The 21,071-nt window shown below is 48.5% G+C and overlaps 1 protein-coding gene across 1 annotated transcript; it reads right to left on the bottom strand.

Annotated features, from left to right (window-relative positions):
* Positions 1 to 13,401: 13,401 nt before the first annotated feature.
* LOC8050629 (serine/threonine-protein phosphatase 2A regulatory subunit B'' subunit beta-like) lies at positions 13,402 to 17,431 on the bottom strand. Its single transcript, XM_029979390.2, has 2 exons — positions 17,339 to 17,431; positions 13,402 to 13,808 (listed from the first exon to the last, which is right to left on the bottom strand). Exons 1-2 carry the CDS (start codon positions 17,428 to 17,430, stop codon positions 13,460 to 13,462), a joined length of 441 nt encoding a protein of 146 aa, XP_029835250.2. The 5' UTR covers position 17,431; the 3' UTR covers positions 13,402 to 13,459.
* Positions 17,432 to 21,071: the final 3,640 nt, after the last annotated feature.

Below are 21,071 nucleotides of genomic sequence, written 5' to 3'. Positions count from 1 at the left end.
TATGGTATGGGAGTGCAAGCACAACACCTCCATAACCCCCTTTTTCCGACCAACCGCGGAGCAGTGGGAGGACCAGCTGACCAGCTCAAAACCTGAGGACCAGTCCCGACTGGTGAACAGGACCAGACTGGCAGCGCGGGACCATGGCCGCCTGGACTGCGGTAGCCACCCGTCTGGGCAGGACTTTCAAACTTTCGTCTGCTGAAGTAATAATAAAGTTTATTCCTCCTCCTATTGTACGATTCAAAGACACAGTTACGCGCCACAAACGTAAAGGGCGCGATAGAATATCGCGTCTCTAATTGGTTGCTGCCACTTCAAACGTTCCCGAGTTGCTCGTCTGTTTCAAGCGGGACACGATCCCAGCAATTAATGTTGCAGCGCCAGAACCAAGAGAAATATGGAACAACTCGCCAGCAGCACCGGAATGGCTGTGAACATTTCCCGTCTGAAGCGGGCCTAAGAGTTCCATTCAACGACCTGAGCAAGAGAAGACGCCAGTGCTTGTTCACTTGCTATGAACAACAAGGATAATTAAAAGTATCTAATAATTTACTTTGGCCGCAACAATTTGAAAAACCTTGAAATTAAAGTTAAGGGCCGTTCACACATCTGCGCTTGACTACGATGAACATCAACATGCTGCGAAGCCGATTGTAAGCAGTTACAAATGGCTTGAAAACAGGTTTCTAGCGCCTCCAGCTCTAAAAAGTCCCAAGTGTGGGAACGTGCCTTCAGCGGCAACATAAAACCGGCCAAAGGCGAAAAACAATGCTGGTAGTAACAACAAAAAATTGCGCGACGATCACACGGCGTGATGCGTTTAGACAGCGAGAGCTGTGTTGCTGATTTCACAATATGACGGTGACTATCGATTGACATTACTCCGATCGTGCGTCATGCGGTGATCTCATATTGAAATGATGTTGCATTCGTAGTGACCAGCCGGAAAAGAAAAAGAGGATGGTCACGGGGACGCGATCTTGAGGCCCTCGTATTGACTCAAGGTGCTTTCGAACCACGGCATTTATTCACCTATCAACTGGCACTGGGCTAGAGATTGCAGAAAACTATTATATTCAGCGACAGCGCGTCCTGGCTGCAAGACGTCCGACCTACTAACACTAAGGTGCCTTCCACACAACACACTTCTATCTCGGGTTATATTTTATGCTGTGCGCACGTCTTCTTGAGACACGACGGCGTCAAGAAGCCGCTACAGCCTCCGTACGACGGACCGTTTCAAGTCCCAAAAGACTATGATGCTGCTAGTAAACGGTAGGGGCATGGTCATTTCGTTAGACCGAGTGAAGCCCGCTCATCTCGACACCGACTTTTGCGTATGAGCAGAAACACTAGTCCAAGGAACTCGTCAAGTTTGTATTCGTTCCGACAACCCTCAGAACATGTGTCGCGGCAGACATCACGACTCTTCACCACACCGGATATCTCAAGTACAGAGACGTTCGTCACCTCCACCTCCTCCCATGGAGGGGATTACTCTAGTGATCAATCGGATAGAAAGAAGATGAAGGCCACTGGTGCCTCGAGCGTAAGCAGTGATCACATCAGTCACGAGATACATTTTGTTCCATCTGCCATCATGCAGACCCTTTTAATGGCGAATTCCACTGGTCGTTTCGGAGCGCGCCGAGATCGACTTTTCTGGAGCGAGCCTATTTCACTGGGCGATCGGGATTGAGACCGACATGTTTCACTGGTCGTTTTGGATTAGCTCCCGCTCCAGATCTTGATCTGGATCCGATGGCGAATTCCACTGGGCGTTTTGGAGCGCGCCGGGATCAGTTGACCAGATCCGGAATGGAGCTCACAATCCGAACGGGGTCGCGCCGGCGATGGATCCCCATGTGGAACGTGACCACTGCTCCGGGATCGGCATTTGCCTTCATGTCATTCGACTGCCGGGGAATCCCTTTTCCGCGGCCGCCGCGGTCGTTTCGAAGACGTTTTCGCAATCGCGGTGCTAACACGTGTTAGACGCACGAGCGGCAGGAATGGCTCAGGAGCTTCTAGCAAAGATTGCCGGAATGCCCGTAGCGCGGCAAAACCTTCTCTTGTCCTTCCTGGAAAACGAACCGGCTGTCGAGCCAAGAGGTAAAGGCCCTGTCACACTGAGGGGACAGTTGGACAACTCTATCCGGCAACACGGGGAAGTCGTGTTGCCGGCGACCCTGTCACATCGCGGCAACAACAACAGTCGGGCAACATGTTGCTGCCGCCCGGCAACAGTGTTGCCCGATTTGTTGTCCAACAACCCTGTCACACCGCGCTGACGGCGAGGACAACACGGGGAACACTCCGCCATCTTGATTGTTTACCTTCGTTCGTGTGCGGCGCGGAATCGCTGGAAATGTGACTCTACAAAGTGCAAGTGCGTTCGAAGGGCCGGAAATTACTACGGTACGACATAAACCAGCGGCTGTAATTAGAAAACTTGACACGGGGAGTATTTTCCGCTCTTTATTCTATCGAGATGTTCTTCATTGGCTGACAAAGCAGATAGCCCTAACCGAGGAAAGTGACACCGCTGATATATGTTCGGCATTTACGCCACCGAATGAAGTGTTTCTGTCCGGTTCTTTCATGCAATTCCTATCTCTACTGTGAAATTGCGTTAGCACCGGCAGTACCCCAAACCGTCTTTTTTAACGCGGTGTTGAGCTGAACTGACAGTGCTTCAAAACTGCAACACCGACACCATTGGCCTTCATAACAATCAGTTGAATAAATATTTTGCAACGCTGTCTACTTGTCTACCGCCTGCTATGTGATCGATTCATTCCCCCAAAACGTCCTGGGTATTTTTGAAACAAATCAGGTGTCTGGTAGCGGCTGGTTCCAAGTTCCAAGCATCAACGTTTTCGAGATCGCAGCGCTAACACGTGTTCGATACACGAGCGGCAGGAATGGCCCAAGAGCGTCTAGCAAAAATTGCCGGAATGCCCGTAGCGCGGCCAAAACCTTCTCCTCTCCTTCCTGGAAAACGAACCGGCTGTCGAGCCAAGGGGTAAGCAAGCGGCCATTACCATTTCGTCTGAGGCGAGATCAGGCGAGATGCCCGCGAGAAAGGAAGTCACGTGTGTGCGCCGAGGACTGACCCGGCTGGCTTCCGGTTGAATCCGCCGAAATCGGGGGAGCGACTTTTCTCGGATTCAGATTGATATCTGGAGCGGGAGCTAATCCAAACGACCAGTGGAACAAGTTCGTCTCGATCCCGATCGCCCAGTGAAATAGGCTCGCTCCGGAAAAATCGATCCCGGCGCGCTCCAAAACGACCCGTGGAATTCGCCACGAGAAAAGTCGCTCCCACGATTTCGGAGCCCTCGGCGCACACACGTGACTTCCTTTCTCGTGGGGCATCTCGCCTGATCCAACACCCTGATCTCGCCCATCTTGCCTCAGAAGAAGAAGAAGATGCACGTCGCGGGCTGGGCTCCTAGATTGTCTCGACATCAGAAGAATTCGTAATGGCCGCTTGCTTACCCATTGGCTCGACAGCCGGTTCGTTTTACAGGAAGGAGAACAGAAGGTATTTGCCGCGCTACGGGTATTCCGGCAATCGTTGCTAGAAGCGCCTGAGCCATTCCTGCCACTTGTGCGTCGAACATATGTTAGCGCCGCGTAGCGAAAACGTCTTCGAAACGACCGCGGTGGCCGCGAAAAGGGGATTCCCGGGCAGTTGAATGACGGGAAGGCATCCGCCGATCCCGGAGCAGTGGTCATGTTCCACTGAGGATCCGTAGGCGGCGCGACCCCGTTCGGATCTTGTGCTCCAATCCGGATCTGGTCAACTGATCCCGGCGCGCTCCGAAACGCCGAGTGGAATTCGCCATAAGTCGAACCCAGGTGGCAGGTCCAGCCAGCAGTGACGTCATGTGATGTCGTAACCGATACATCTTCCCTCTTGAGACGGAGTTCACGAGTTCTTGATGGAAGCTTTCGTCGTATTTCAGCCTTCTCGGGGGGTGACGCAGTCTAGCTGACCTGTGGAATTGTTGTCCATGGACTTGTCCATGGTGTGGGTTGGGATAGCTCAAAGCAGTTGTCTGGCTGGTTGGGGGTGGCAGTGGCGGTGATGTAAGTGTTGTTGACTCGAGTGTCTGGTACAAAGGGTGTCGGTAATCTTCGTCGTCGTCACTTTGGCCATGTGGGCAGAAGGATTCTTGAGTTTGTTTCAGATGCTGCCTGTTTCTACAAAATACGCGGATGTCTCCTGAATAACGTCATAGGCCCTCGGCGCAACTTGACGGAGTACTTTCGCTTTAACGATCCAGCCAGTCGGAGATGTTACTCTGACAATATCACCTGGCCGGAGAGCATGCACACAATGCCCACTATCATTTTATCTGTGATTCCTCACTTGCGCTCCTGGCATCCGCGAGAAATCTGGCATGCAAGATCGCAGCCTTCGACCCACGAGCAGCTCACCCGGAGTCCAGCCATCTTCTAGCGGAGTTGTCCGATAATTAAGGACACCCAGCCAGAAGTCTTCTTCCCCTTCGGTGGTTTTCTTCCGAGTACGCTTTGCTACCTGGACGCCTTTTTCGGTCAGCCTGTTTGAACGTGGGAATCGAGGACTTGATGTTGTATGCTGGATATCATAGAGAGAAGAAAACATTTTAAATTTTTTGGACGAGAAGTGTGGACCATTATCTGAGTACACTTCGATGGGTAGACCGTGCCTCGCAAATGTGTCACTTAATTTGTGCTACAGTTCGCGCTGTAGTGTCAACAAGTGGCTCAACTTCGAGGAAGTTTGAGTGTGCGTCATACGTAACCAAATATGGCTTGTCTACATATTAAAATAGGTCTACGCCAACCCGCATCCAGAGATTAGAAGGGGTCTCACGCATTAGTAGTGGCTCATTAGGTTGATAATAAGCATGTCGCTGACAGATGCTACACCTACCGACCATAGACTTTGTGTCCCCTTTTAGGCCGGGCCAAAAAACAAGGCGACGAGCTTTGGCTTTGCGTTTAGAAACTCCCTGTTGACCATCATGAATGCGCTTTAACATTTCAAATTGCATCGACCGGGGAACGACTACTCGTTCTCTTTTAAACACAATTCCTTTAAAAACAGAAAACTGTGGTGTCATATGTCGAAACACGCCATCGAGCGTTTTGTTGTTAGTGATTGCTTTAACTACCTTCTGCAGTACCGGATCTTGTGCAGTCGCTTCCTGCAGCCTCTTGACGGTCGTTAGCGACACCCTGTCGAAGAATATATTGGTGGCATGGATCTCCACATCGTCCGTAGCATCCTCGTTGCTTGTTGCCCTTGGAGCTCTGGACAGCTTATCGGCCAATATCAGCTCCTTTCCTGGAACAAACTGAAGATTGAAGTCGTATTTTAGCAGGCGAAGAAAGAAAAGTTTGAAGTTTGGGTGGCATCTCCCCCAACGCTTTCTGGCGGTTTGAATGAGCGGCTTATGATCAGTTTTGGCTGTAAACTTGATGCCATAAAAAGAAAGCTGAAATTTCTCGCAGCCAAAGGTTAGCGGAAGGGTCTCTTTTTCAATTTGTGACTGAAGCAGCACCGAGCTATTCCAAATCTGGATGCATCCGAAGACACCTTGATGAGCTTTATTGGGTCAAAAATTGCCAATTGGGGATGTTGTGATAAGGATTCTTTTAGTTCTTCAAACTGTTTTTGGTGACTTGGAAACCATTCAAATATAACGTCCTGTCTTGTCAGCTCTCTGAGTAATTTTGTATTTTCTTATAAGCGTGGTAAGTATTTGCTGAAGTAATTAATCATGCCTAAGAGACGCTGGACCGCTTTCTTGTCTTCAGGCATCGGCATGTTCAACGAACTGCTGATTAACGCAGGGCTGGGCTTGATGCCCTCGGAGCTGTTCACGCCGCCCAGATAAGTGACTTCTGTTTGGAAAATTTAGCATTTTTCTGCGTTGAACGTTAGCCCGGCAAGCTGGGCTACTTCCAATGTCGTCCTTAATCGAATGTCGTGGTTCTATTGGGTGCTGCCCCAAATCAAATGATAACCAATATACACATGCACTCGTCGGAGTTCCTCGACATTTTCGCTTAGTGTTTTTTTTTAAATACTTCGAGTGCCGATGAGATACCCAAAGGAAGGTGCAATAGCGGTATCTGCGAAATGGTGTAGTGAACGTGCACATTTTCGTTGTTTTTTCGTCCAGAGGGATCTGATAAAAACCTGCGTTGGCATCTAATGTTGTAAAGAACTTCACTCCTGCTAGTACTGCCTCTATGTCTTCTCTGCGAGGCAGCTGATAGTGCTCTGTTTAATGCTTTCATTTACCCTTCTGGAGTCCATGCATACACGTAGACTTCCATCTTTTTTTTTTAACAATTACGAGAGGACTCACCCAGTCAGTTGTTTCGCCGACTTGTTGGAGGATTCCTGTTTTTTTTTCACCCGTCAGAGTTCAGTGCGGAGGCGCTCCCGTAGCGCCAGGGGTACTCGTCGAGCAGGCTGCACGGATGGCTGGGCACCTTCCCGAAGAACCATATGGTAGTGGCGATTCACGCATCCGGTTCCCACAAAAGCTCTGGGAAACTCGTCTGCAATAGAAGGTCTTGCGTGCACGGTACATGCGCGTGACACCATTTCAAACACCTCACTTGCCTCTAGTCCTAGAAGTGGCTGGCGACCATTCTTCACAGCGAAGAAATCAACGTAATCTTCTTTTCCGTTGATCTTGAGCCTCGTAACGCCGAAGTGTTTTATCAGCCCGCCATTGTAACTACGAAGTTCAGCTTGATTGGGTTTTAACTCTGGTGCTTTGTGCTGCTTAGTGTACAGTGAATAAGGCAGGAAGTTTGGCTGAAACCCCGTATGCACTTTGAGCATTATTCGCCCTCCTCCCGCAATTAAAGCGTGTACGATCCAATCCGCCTGACTTCGTGAACTTCATTCAAATGATAAAAGTCAATCTTTCTCAGAAAGCTGTCTGCTGTATCCACCGTTGCTGTTCTTGCTTATACAGCAGTTCTGCGTATCTGCCACTTGCAGACCCGCCAGACAGCATGCAGAAAAATGGTTGTTTTTTTCCGCAGTTGTGGCGGGTTTTCCCTGAAACGGGACGCCCCTTTGAAGGTCGTGAACGAAATCGCAACGACCACAGCGGTTTCTTGACTTGTTACGCATCTGTCCCGCATTTGTTTTTCTGACTTTATCGGTCTGCTTCTCGTTTGTCTCCCTTGCTTGTTTCTGTTTTTCTGAAACTTCTGCAGCTTGGCATATTCGTAACGCTTTATCAAGCGTGAGGTCAGCTTCCCGTAGGAGCTTTGTTCGCAGTATTTTTCAGAAATTCCAAACGCGATTCGGTCCCGCAGCATCAAATCTGTAATGCTTCCGAAATTGCACGACTGGAATCGGTTCTTAAGCCTCGAAGGAACTGTTCAAAACGCTCACCTTCTTGTTGCTGCGTGACTCTAAAGACATACCGCTCGTAGGTTTAATTCTTCCGTGGAATGCAGAAGGCTTCAAACTTTTGCACCAGGGTCGTGTACGATTCTTTGTCCTCTCCGTCGAGAAATACGAAGTTGTTGTAGACCTCGATCGCTTCTTCTCCGGCGACATGGTGTAGGAAGGCCGCCTTTTCTTCTTTCTTCTCCGTAAGTCCCGTGGCTTTCAAGTACCATTCCAACCTTTGCTTGAACTTTATTCAGTTCTGCTCGAGGTTGCTGGAGAGTTGCAGTGTCTCAGGAGGTTTCAGCGTATCTATTTCGGTCGTCGGACCAGCCAAGGCTACTTGTTGTCCTGTCGACTGCGCCATGGCTCGAACTCAAGCAGCGATCACATCAGTCACAAGATACATTCTGTTTAATCGTTGGTTTAATCTGCCATCGTGCAGGCCCGTTTATAGACGCTTTGCACACGAGCTATATTGCAGCCGCCATTACTGACCTTCTCTTGTCTTACCGAGATACCAAGCCACTGAAGCGCGCTATGAGGAGCCTCCACAAAGGCCATTGCTGGGGAGGACACAGTCGGATCTAAAATGGCAATAACCTGTCCTGCTGGGGCAATGATGGAGGGAAGTGATCAAAATAAAAGGATCAAAAACTGAAGGTCACTTATGGCGGCGCCCATGAACAGCTGCTGAAAAGCGTCTATAGCCGAACCCAGGTGGCAGGTCCAGCCAGCAGTGACGTCATCTGATGTCATAACCGATACAACTGGGAAAGAGCTTGAGGCCCTGGCATCGACTCAACGTGCTTTCGGACCACGGGGTTGTGCAACGATATTTAAATGAAATATTTTTTCACTCTACAGGAGTTTACTGGCACTAGTGGGACCTAGAGCCACTCTATATGGCAGCGTAGCTGCCAGAGTAGCGACACGACGCAAAATTATCTAGATGCACGACGCCAGGAGCGCTGATAGTGATCTTCATTTTGGGCCTGGGAGGTTGCCATGGTAACCGTGCTTCTAGCGACGCCGGACGGCAACCTTTGTAGTCTAGTTGATATCTCCATTCGTTCACTGAAAAGTGGTATAAGACGCTTGGCGTCGCGGTACGGCAAGAACCTCTGGAGGAACGGTGCCTGTTTTTTTTCTGAAAAGTGAGACGATTTGCCCCCAGGAACTGTCAGGCGACGAGAGCTGCTATGGTATCGTACGTGCACGGACAAGGCGAGTGGTTTTCGGCGCCGCCGGGATGGCGGCGGCTTCGTGGGACGAACGTACCGTCCTAGTACTTTCGGACTTCGCTCCGATGGAACAAAACCCGATTACGCCGGCCGCGACAGGACGATTGGCTCGGAACATGGCTGCTGCTCGACTGCCCCATAGTGAGGGAGTATATGTTTAGCATCATACTTCTTCAAGTCCCGATCATCCCTTCAAGCTGAGATTTTCTCACCGACTGGTGAGGAGCGACGTCGACGGGGTTCAACCAAGAAGGGCGGCATGGTGGTCTCTAGGGAATTGTTGACGCCATCAAAAGAGACGGACGCCGGATATGAGGTGTTCTTGCCGACAGGCCAAATGGTCGTTCGGACGTTTAAAGGCATTCAAAAAGTCAATATTTTTATCTGGTGTAGCACACATATCCGTGTTAAAGGGGCCACGAAATTATTTTTAAACTTCTTCCTTACCTGTAATCCTCAACTCAGAAGAGAACTGTGAAATCACGCAGTCGTGACATGCTAGGGCACCGGTGCGATGACCCCAAGCTTTCACCGTGCTTTTTAAGCACACCGTAGAACTTGGCATTCGCAAGTAATGATAAGTTTCGCCCGGCCACTCATTCGCCAGAAACGCGAATTCAAATATCCATGGACGAATTGATTGCTGACGAGCGCATACATCCGAGCGACGCAGTGTTCGTGTCCAATGCGTGAGTTGGGGTCGGCTGACGTCATTTTGGCCTTTGTAGGCATTGTAAAGAGGATATTTAGAACCATACACACATGGTGATAACGCCATAGCCCACTGACATTAAGGAGCACAAAACGGGCCCAGCTACAGAAAATAAATATTACACTCGTAAGAAATAAATACGTCTGTAACTTGTTAATTACAAAGACGAACACACCTCTGAGCATGTAAGTTTAATAGTATGTGTTGATGCATTGTCATATAGCAGGACATTTTTTATACGTCACTTGAGCAAACGCCAGCTTTTCACTTGAGAAACAAACGAAAAAACACTGCGATCAAATGCAAGCTATTGCAACGAAAGCAAGTTATATCGAAATCTTCAGAACTGCCAATTCGTAGAATTGGCGATTAGTAAAAAAAGGTTAAAGATCGCAGGAGCTTCCTCGCTAAAAAATGCTGCGATTATTCGGTGACCCAGGGCTGAAACAATTTCCCCAAGGCCCCACACGCGCTGTATACCTTTCGTTGTGATTCTCAGAAATTCAGACTTTCACAGGAAGCCAGAAAAATGCGAAAATTTTATCCTAAAAGCCATGTGGAGCGCAAGTTCGTCTGCTTCTTTTTGCAGGGGTTGTGGTGACGTCAGAACGCCGAGATCTGAGTGGTTCCGATTGAAGGATAGTGGGTAGACCTAAAAGCAAGCTGCCTTGACGTCTACCCACTATTCTTTATTCAGAACCAATCAGAGCTCGGCATTCTGATGTCCCCACAACCCCTACTAAAAGAAGCAGACGAACTTGCTCTGCGTAAAATCGTTGATTAGTATACTTGGGAGTTGTGTGAATATTTATACAGCGTGTACTTGGTCAGCCATTTCAAAGTTGCGACGAGTCAATCGCTGTAGATGAGCAATTTAGCCAATGCAGTATAACCGCTAGCTCCATAGGTCTTTAACGTGCATCACGCGGTAGTGATACACAACCGCAGGCCGGTACGATGCTCATCCAGATCGAAACGGGCAGGGGTGGGAATTGAACCCAGGTTCCCTTGGTGATTAGTACAACACGTAAACATTGCAAGAGCTTCCTCGCTAAAAGTTTGTGATCATGCGGTTACCTGGGGCAAAAACAAATTCTCCAAGTCCCAACATGCGACGCATAGATTTCGGATCGATTCTCAGACACTCCAACGTTCAAATAAAGCTAAGAGAATTCGAAAATTGCATGCTAAATGTCTTATCGATCCTCAAACACATCCGGAAACCCGAGCACCGCTAAGGCGATATTAATGATGCTGTCGCACAGGTGCTAATATCTAGAGCGATTTTGCACAGAAAAGGTATGAAGTATCATTCTTTCAGATCTTCACGTTATGCCTACGTCAGAAAGCACGAAGAAGCCCTAAATCGTCGGCAAGCTGCGGCACATCACGACTCCGCGCACCGAACAAACTCGCATCCACCAGCTCTGGGCGCTGCCATCTTACCGATAACATCACGGCTCTTGAGAGGTCACGTGACGACTCGTCACTCGGTTTCTACGGAAACCGAGCCAGCTTAGCTCGTTGCTATGGTACCGCGTGTGACCAATCGCGGTGAGAGGCGGCACAGGGAAAAGCGTGGCGCTACTCTGGCAGCTACGCTGCCATATCGAGTGGCTCTAGTGGGACCCAATTATACTCGCACGCAACGAAGCTGACCAGTAAACCTCTTTGTTCCGGTGTAGTTTTAAGGACAAAAGCGAGCGTTTTCGTACTAGCAAAAGGAGAGATTGAGCGTTTTCGCTCAATCTCTCCCTTTCAATACTTAATGACGTAGCGTGGGGGTCGCAGTATCCCCCGTGACGATATCTGAATCCGGCTCAGAGATTGGACCCGAGCATTGCGTCAGCACTCGATTTGGGCTAGTGATAATCAATAGCTCGACAAGCATTTGGGTAGTGTCCAGTGCCCAAACGCTGCAATGACGACAATAGCCAACCCAGAGCCAGTAAATGAGCTGCGCTAGACCCACTAAATGAGCTGCGCATAGAGTATCGGCACTTTGTTCCCCGACATTGTTGTGGGCGCCGCCATTTTGGCTCGTATGCAGAGCAGACGCAACTGCCGACCGTCATGATTCAAAAGTGCGACTTCCTCAGCATAATATTCAGTGTTAGGAAGGTCATGTAATATTGCGTTGCTCGTTCGCGAAGTGTTTAAACATTTGTGCAAGGCAGAAAAGCTTTTCCTGTAATTTCAAAAAGCTTCAGATAACTGGCAACCATGATATTAAGACACAATATGGCCAAGTGTCGTTACTCTGAAGCGTAGCTTATTTAGTGGCACTAAGCTGCGCTTAGAGTATCGGCACTCCGTTCCCTCACATTTGTGCGGACGCCGCCATTTTGGCTGGTATGCAGAGCAGACACAACAGCCAGTCGTCATGATTCAAATGTGCGACTTCCTCAGTATTAGAATCGGTGTTAGGAAGCTCATGTAATGTTGCTTTTCTCTGTCGCTAACTGTTTAAACATTTGTGGAAGGCAAAAAGCGTTTCCTGTGATTTCAGATAAAGCTTCAGATAACTGGCAACGATAATTTTACGACACAATATTTTCGAGTGTCGTTACTCTGAAGCGTAGCTTATTTAGTGGCCATAAGTCAACCCTTAGGCCAACCTCATGGCGTAAGAGTGATCAACAACGGTTTTAGATTACGTTGCTGCTTATTCTGGCTGCAGGTAAGGGGGGGGGGGGGGGAGGGGGTGAACGCTGCTCGTTTTTCTTTGACTTTCTTCTGCGACGCGAAGCGTGAGGAGAGGAACGAACGCGTGTTTCATCGGCCATAAACGTCTGGGATTCGTTCAAAGCGATTTTCGAGCAAAGTACAAAAGTCGTTGCATCGCGCGTTTAAGCTCCTGTAAATATGGTAAATTAAAACAACTATCTAGAGGAGACGGCCTCTACGCGTTGATTTAGGGTCGATACGTTGTTGATGAATCAATGATTTTAAGGACGTGATGCATTTTTGCGTCAGACTTAACAGGGGATCTAAATTGCTGCATAGGTCACGTGAAATATTTCGTTAAATATAGCGGGGAAACCAAATCGGTACTTAGGTCACGTGACGTAGTTTGTTCCGCTAAATTTTGCGGAAAACTAAAATGTTCATGTGGTTCCCGTGACGTCAAATCACGGGAGATCAATTTTCTTGCCAAATATAGCGGGGAAATTGAATTGATGCATAGATTATGTGACATCAATTTTCTCTCCAAATTTAACGGGGAAACCTGCCGGCGTTCATGCTCACGCCGTCGAAACACTGGGGAAAGGGACACAAACAACCGTCGCTGCAAAATAAATTCCATGTCATGGGCAGCACTCGGGTAGGGTTTCTCTTGGCGACTGGTGACAATATTGTTGCCCAAAATTTTGTCCGTCACAATATTGTTGCCCAAAATGTTGTCCAAAATGGAAGCCCCCTCGAGCCTCTCTTGCACACGTCTGCCGCAGCGGACGCTAGGAGACATCGAAGCCAGTACCAGGCCATGTGACCTTCCCGTGACCTTCGAGACGAGGCGTAGTCACGTATTACGTCCTCATATTTGAATTGGCTGGGATGGCTTGTATTGCCCCACTGCGGGTGGACTTAAAGGCCGACGTACACTTCGCGCTTTCCACTTTTGACCGCTCCTCCCCCATTTTCTATATCTTCTCCCCTTTTTGCGTTGCCCCGACTTGGCTCCGCTAGCAGCTTAAGAGAAGGGAGCGCAAAGTGGATTATCTTCACTGTAGAAAGGCGAGGTTGCACGTCGGCCTTTAAGGTGAAAGGGAGTACTGGCGAGACTGGTTATACCGAAATAGCGGCTACAGCGAAGCGATAACAATTTCCCATCATTTTTGCACTTCGTTATTACCAAAGTCGGTTATAACAAATGCGGATATAGCGAAGTGATTTCCGATTCCCGTTGACTTTGTTATAACTGGTCACGGCAGTACAGACTCGCTTGATGTCTCAGTAATTGACCTGCTCACGCGCCAGTAGATTTACAAGCATTTTATCAGAGTTGATAGAGCGAAGGACGGTGGTTGCCAGCTGGGCGCCATCAACGTTTACAACTCCTTGCGTTCATTGTTTTCAAATCTACCGGACGGTCATGGGTACGAGCATAAACGTGTTGACGATCATGCAGACAACGCTGGGCTCGCAGCGCTTCAGGTCCGAGAGTGCGATGAACTCCGGCTTGCGGGGCTTGACGCGCTCGAATATCTCGTGCGCTACCTCGGCGAACTCGCAGCAGGGGAAGTGGACCTCGACGATGCGCCGCTTGTCCTCGTAGAGGTATTGCATGTCGTAAACGGTGACGAAGCCGTCCCCGTCAAAGTCCAAGCAGTGGAACCAGAACTCGACGCTCTTGGGTAGGCCCTTGTTGGACTCGACGGCGTGGAAGATGACGAAGTCCTGCAGCGTCATCATCGGACGCCCATTGAACCTGCAGGAAGGAAGGCATTCCTGTTAATCTTCGCGCAAATCGTTTTTTTTTTTTTTTTGGGGGGTGGGGGGGGGGAGGGGGGGCGGCGCAATGGCCACCGGCGAGAGCTGCTATCCGTTTATGCAGGCGCTTATCCAGTGTTACCAATCTGGGGGCGGGAGGTTACAAATTTGTGAGAGGTGTCCGGGGGGTTTAATATCACAGGCTTGTGTAATTTGTGTAGAAAATGATAGGAGAAGGGGGTGATTAGACCCAACCTTGGTGGGGGGGGGGGGGGCGTATAACTGACAACGTTCACCACAAGTGTTTCAACGTTTGATGCGATTCTTCGTTTCTTTTGTGACGTGCCACGTGAGACGCATGTAGCTGTTGGTGGCCATCATCGATAAACAAACAAGCTAGAAGTACGGTGGGAGGCACGAGCTCGCCAGACTAATCAGTTTCCCTTCAGTATGTAACTGTGCTCTCTGCGCGTGGATATGGGCGGGAGAGTTTTCACGTGGTGAAAGTGGCATGACTTCATTGCCTAACGATCGTGTAACTTCTACCGCCGCGTCAGATTAAGGGTGAATGGAGTATAGGAAGTGACAAGTAAGCCTAACACTCTTAGAAGACTCTTTCTCACACCATTGATACATTCCTAAAATGTCTATAACATGGTACGGTTCTTCAGAGGAAAAAAAAAACATGTATGCAAGCCAGCACAAATATCATCATCGCCATCTGTTCTCATAAAAAAACGAGAACAATGATGTCGCGTTTACAAAAATACAAATAATTTCATCAGTAACTGTCTCGCGGTCTCGAAGTTATGATGAACAATAAAATAATGAAACCGTAAAGCCTAGTGCATATAGTTGGGTTTGACTGCGTTTGACTGCCTTGATGCTGCGAGGAACCAGGACATACCTGCTGCTGATATCGCGTGCCAAGATGATTCCTTGAATTGGATTCCACGCTTCATGCGAAGCACATATGTGTCGGTGATTCGGTTTCGGTTCTTGACGCAACGCAGTCAAACGCACTCAAACAGAAGTGTCTGAACCGGCCTTAAGAGAGTGCACTAGATCAAGATTTCGGCAGTGAGAGGCAAGCAAAATAAAACATATCGTATGCGAATGCCATTCAAGGTTGGCCAGTGCTTTTATTCGGGAAGTAAAAACTCCGACAGGAGCAAAGCTATGTCGAGGTTTTCAAGTATTCCATGTGCGTGCCCAGGCACCGCTTCCGTCGTTTTGGCGACTTCCTAAATCGCGTAAAAAAAAATCGGGTTCCGTTACTGCGGTCGGTACGCGCACTGTTTATTTCCTGTCGCCCTTCGCCAAACTATTGAAAACGTTCGTACATTCGGGTCCCTTTAATCCGTATAGTATGCTTACAATCCTCCCAAAATTTCGGCTGGTTTACCTTTTCCTAGACCAGGAGTTTAGGACGCACCGCTGCTCCACAGCTTCGGACATATCGCTTGTCACCATAATGGCGTATTTGATGGGCATGCGTAAGTACGACATTTTCGACACGGGACATTCGAAAAAGGATTACATCAAAGCGGTGGCGCAACGATATTTAGTTGAAATGTTTTTTTTTTTGTTTTTTTGGTTTTAATCACTCGAGCTTACCGGTACCAGGATCAACGCGCTGCTCTTATGTCAGGTCGCTACGGTGGCGCTGCTGTCCGTGCGGTGCGTCCCCAGATACTTCACCTCACTTGAATTTATTTTTTTACGCACGCGCAGTTGCCCACATCTTGTGTGGGAAAATGGCCGACGGGTGTTTGGAAGCAGTGTGTTGGTCTACACTTGCAGGCGACGCCGTTGAGCAGGAAACATTTTTGTTGCGGTGTCATTTCATAAGTAAAAGAGAACGTCCTTTTTGTTTTTAATCGCTTGCTTCTTCGGAAAACATGATGACCTAGCTCGGTGGTCGCAGTGTTTGGCATAGTCCCCAGAGTGACAATATTTGAATGCGGTGAATAGATTGAACCCGAGCATTGGATGAACACTGGCTGTGATAAACGTGACCAACTACCCCAAGGCTCCTGCTCACGGGGACGCATGTTCTGGCTACGAGTTAAAAGGGTAAACCTCCTCGTTTTTTTTTTTACTTTTATTTTACTATTACTGTGTGGGGAGAACAACTGAAGCAGTTTTTTATAGGCAAATACTTATAAATACCAGTCCTTCATCGTAAGCGTTATTTGCACGAAATACAAAACAATGGTTGCACCGCCTCTTCAACTGGATTCATAACGTTCGTTATGTTACGTCTATCCAGCTGTCTTATTAGTATGGTCAACCTTGAGCAACCCATTGTGCGTCGTTAATTGTTTCTAATGTCTCGCTTCATTGTTATGGAAGACGAATCGAGATATTCTAGGAATTAGTGTACCATGATGAAACTTCCGAAGGAAGTTGACGTAATCATTCTTGAATAGATAGAAACGACCAATGAAAACATTCAGGATATGTTAACCAATATTGAGGAATCCACCTTTCAAAATGTATCTTGCCCAGCACCGGAACAAGACCCCCGATAGAATTATTCACTTGCGAGGGTCTTTGAAGGTTGACAAGGATCTTTTGACTCTAATGACTCGCTTAACAAATGTAGCATGTTGAAACTTGCGGATTACGTTAATGTAGTCCTCCTTTGATTTCCCACTCCAGAAACGACGTATTTGACGCATTCGCAGCAGTTCGAGCTATCATGGCGGCTAGCAGTACGTCTGTAGTTGTGGTGCAGCGGTCTTGAATCAAAGTGTTAATGAAGGAGAAAGTCAGACTGGCTGAATGTTGAGAAGGTCGTAAACGCAGGATAGGGAACAGAGAGTGTCACGGACAAGATTGCATGTGTGGTGTCAAGGGTTTGGCGAAAGACGACAGCCGGTGACAAATAAAACTCACAGACGCATTCGCCCGACTGCAGGCATGCAGCCCAGTTCTTTTTCCTTCTTCTATGCCACGGGGATTATGGAGCTGTCAAAACAGCTGGTGGCAGCGGTACCAGGACACGCGCGGAAAGATTAAAAAAAAGGAGAACAAAAACAAATGCGTAATAATAACGTGATTGTCGTTTTTTTTCTCTTTTTTTTTTGCATTAGAACAAAAGTATTTGTCCACTTTGAACCGTCCTTGTGGATCAATCCACAAAGGGTTCTCGGGGCAACTTTGTTATGTTCAACTACAACACCATCTACGTAGATCCATGCATTTCGGCGGATTCGGTGGCATAAAAGAGGGAAAGGGCGTCGCCCGATCTCGATACCAAAGGCAAACCTGCCGTTCTCAACGTTTAGGCAGCTCCGGTGGGCTGCACCGTTGGAACTGTTCAAACGTCGAATCTCCACTTTATTCTCGCCCAAGTGGAACACGTTGTTTAGAAAAAGCCTGCTTCGCCAACAGCAGCGCCACCACGACAGTGGCGTGACCTCCAAGGGTCGAGCTGGTGACCTGAACCGTACGCGTCTGAACATATAACCACCGCGTTCAGCGAGGCGACGTGCTTCGAAGCTTGCCCAGGCGTCAACTGACCTCTTGACGACCGCCGAGCAGAGGATCCGCTCGAGACCGCGGTTGGTGAAAGCTCCACCTTGGAAGTTTCTGAGCTCTTCGGCGCTCAGCATGCCATCCCGGTCGCGGTCCAGGCCCTCGAACATGGCGTACGTCATATAGAAGGAGCCGAAGCTGAAAGCGTCCATGCTCGTGTCCAGCTCCGAAGACTCTTCCATCCAACGAAGGGAACTCAGCAGGTGGCTGTTCCTGCGGGTACAAGAGCAAACACAAGGAATGGACTGATAGTTCTGCTACTGTTTGGTTTTTGAGATATGAACTCAATATTTTTTTGAACCAAACACTTGTGGTGTTCGGGGAGCACTGATTGCCACTCAATGACGCAACGGGTCCTGGTCTACAAATGATGACTACCAGGAACGCTGCGTGTAACTATATGGTTGCTGCGAAGCGTTTTCGACTGGTGTTATCACATTCTCATTTGTGCTTCTTCGACTTCTGCTTGACGACATTATAGAAGCGTCATGTCGTTATCTGCTGTGATCTTGGCGGTGGCATAAAGGGAGGTTCGCAAATTTGCTTTTCTGTTGCAGTTCTTTCTGCAGCCAGAAAATTGTGAAAGCGAAGCAGACATCGCTGGAACGCTGCGACAAAAGCAACACTTTCGCTCGCTTATCTTATTTTTCTTGCGCTCTCAGAACGTTCCGAGACCTCGATCGATGCATGTGCTTTTTATTCTAACATGCTCGACGGATCAGTCGAAGAACCGCACTATGAATTTGTCTAATAAAATTCGGTAAAGGCCAGCACGTGACAGTGATAGCGATCATATAATGAGGTCACCATATTTTTGGTATTGAATGCTATACCCTGTTCACCCTTAAGCTGAGACTGCAGCCAAAGCTACAAGCGCGATCTAACCTACGCCCCTGGCTTTGAGACGTGCACTTCTAGCAAGAGTGCTTTTCTGCGGAAGAACTTTCCCATGCAGCGACCTCGAGCTCTCGTGCTTGTGGCATTGGCTGCAATCTCAACTTAAAGGGGCGAAGCAACAATTTTTTTACTTTCCGCAAATACCGCTTAGAACAGATCCCTGGCGTTAATGACCTATGAAACACGCGTTTGTTTTTACTTCACGTAATAGAAGTCCCAGAAAAAAATTAAATAAAAACGAGCAGCGTTCACCCCCTGAACTCGCAGCCAGAACAAGCGGCCACGCGATCTGGAGCCGATTATATGCCGCCAATGTTGATCATAGCCACGCGCTGGGGTTGGCAAAGCCCAGGACACGCGCTGAGTTCCAGACATTGTTATAGCTCGGCTATTGTCGTCGTTGCAGCGATTGGACGCGGGCGACTACCCGAACGCTTCTCGAGCTAGTAATTATCACGAGCCCAAATCGAGTGCCCACGTAGGGATCGGGTCCAATCTGTGAACCGCATTCAAATATCGTCACTTGGGTGAAGTGACGATATTTTCCAAAGGAAGAAATTGGACAAGCCAACCTGAAGTCTCTGATGCTCAGCATGTTCTTCCACGAATGCGAAGCCATGAAGAAGTACTTCGTGAGCGCGGTACTGACGAAGGGCTCCAGGAACTGGGGCGTTTGCTTTAGGAACATCATGTCTGGGTGCATTTGAAAGAAGTCCTCGAAGAGCGGACGCAGGTCTTCGAGGGTCAGGTAGTCCCGGTCCCGTGCTAGGACGTGCACGGCGCGGGAGCTCTCCTCCGGAAAGTTGGCCACGAGGTGACTGTAATACCTGCAAGAGAGAAATGCTTCCGATGCTCCACATTGAGAACAAATACGTTACTATGGTTACTGACCGCTTAAGAAACGCCCCAAGCATCTTATTATCACTCAGCAGCCAATTAGGTTCCATTATTAGTTTAAGAACGAATCACGAAGCAAGAGGCGTGATAATTTTCATTAGGTGGGGACAGCTCGCTTCCGAGAGAAATCATATGCACAGCGCTCTCCACGCTGTCAAGCTTTTGTTCTGCGCCAAGTAAGAGGGCTGCACCGCTGACGCACCGAGATACCGGATTCGCCAAGGCAGCAGAGACGGCTGTTTATACTTTTTTCGGAGGCTATCCACGACGATAGATGGCGGCAGTCATCTATCGTCGTGGATAGACTGCGTTTTCTCCCAATTCGATGCAGAAAACCTCGTGGATATGCGCGTCCAGCGTTCCTACTACGCAAGAGCTGTCGGAGACAAGGCCTTTATACTTTCGCGGAGTAAAATGTATTCTTTTATAAAGTATTTGTTTAGAACTCTGTGTTCATATGGCCTCTGTAAGCACGCAGGTTCAACACCTTACTTTTGTTTGCACGTAGATTCGTGCAAACAAACCCGATAACGGCGGGAAAAAGAGCCGCTTATGCTTCGCTACAGAAAAGAGAGTCATAGGAGGTTGTGGATAAGAATTTCTCTGTTGGAGGCATGCGTTGAGCGGAAGCTCGTCCTGAATACTCCAAGGATGCTGGGCCAACACCCCCCTCCCTCCGCTCCGCGGTCGGTTTTTATGAGAACGGATATAGTATCGGCGTGCGCTTCACCACTCACTGTATGATGCACGTCGAAGACAAAAGATGGGCAGTCCTAATCAGTGTTGCGGAATGGGCTCTTTATTTCATTCACTCTGCATTTCGGGCAATTAGAGTTTCTGGCAATTGTATTTGTTGCAAATCCTAGGAATGGATACCGACGGTCCCCCTTTCCCCCCCCCCCCCCTACCATTCTAATCCTCTAATTCCTTAACTTGAAAAATTAACTCTTTAAAGCAACAATGTTTTACCGAAAAAAATCTGCATAAAGTTGATTTTTTCAAACGCAGAGACAACTCCAAAGATATGCAAAATGAGTCGCTAACGCTGCCTAGAGCACTCATTCTACTAAGCCGAGTGGTGGTCGCACGGAGTACTTCGAGGACTTGGAGGTACCGTAGACATCGACGGTGGGATATAGCGTAAAAGGCTCGCAACACAGGTCAAAAATCGAAACCCCCCATTTTCTGCATAAATGAACCATATGACCTCTGCTTCTAGGAGATACATGAGTAGTGTGTTGTTTATTTGACAAGGACTTAAGGCTGCGGTCCCACGGCAGCCATCTTGAACAAGGCGTTAGTTCAACCAATAGATGGCGACACGCACCCGTGGGGTGGCCGAAACATTGGTTCACAGTGGGATGGCTCGAGCACCATCACGTTCCCCTCGTGGCCTTGCTCGCGCCGCTGCCAGCTGTGCTGGCTCTGCTCAGCTAACTCAAGTAGCGTGGCCCAGCAAACGGATGTATGCGAGAATGTCAGGCTGGGTATAAATTGTTCTCTGATATAGGGACATGCGGTTCGGCGGTTGTAACGGCCTTTCGCGATAAATCTTACCAAGAAGGAATCAAATGTTAATTGACGTGTCAATATTCTATCAATGAAAATTTCCTCTGCAGGAATGCACGCTCAGTAGACTCAATCTTCCAAGACACCAATGGAAACGGACGTTAACGCGATTTACGGTACTTAACTTACCATTTTGATGACGACTAAAATAACGTCACGAAATATTGTGTTTCACGGGGTCCGGAAGATGTTGTTAAGGTTGTTACATTATAGGGTTCCCAGAAACTTTCTGGAAAGACTCGAAGTCTTCCTTGAGTCCAACGCCATCATGAACAGAAACTGAAAACGATCCACTATTCAGTCGGTGGGTGGCGAAACGTATCCGCATCTGCGGAGTCATGGTCGATGCGTACTC

The sequence above is a fragment of the Ixodes scapularis genome, unplaced genomic scaffold, assembly GCF_016920785.2.
Source record: "Ixodes scapularis isolate PalLabHiFi unplaced genomic scaffold, ASM1692078v2 PGA_scaffold13__105_contigs__length_92229423, whole genome shotgun sequence".
In the NCBI taxonomy this organism is placed as follows: Eukaryota; Metazoa; Arthropoda; class Arachnida; order Ixodida; family Ixodidae; genus Ixodes; species Ixodes scapularis.
Note: the sequence above shows the minus strand (reverse complement) of the source record. Positions and strands in the feature narration are given on the sequence as shown.

Bases quoted from the DNA above. Each gene is read 5' to 3' on its own strand.
- LOC8050629 (XM_029979390.2), bottom strand. From the start codon at position 17,430: ATGCTGAGCGCCGAAGAGCTCAGAAACTTCCAAGGTGGAGCTTTCACC. The intron at 13,809-17,338 runs GTCAGTTGACGC...TCCTTCCTGCAG, and splicing joins TGCTCGGCGGTCGTCAAGAG to GTTCAATGGGCGTCCGATGA.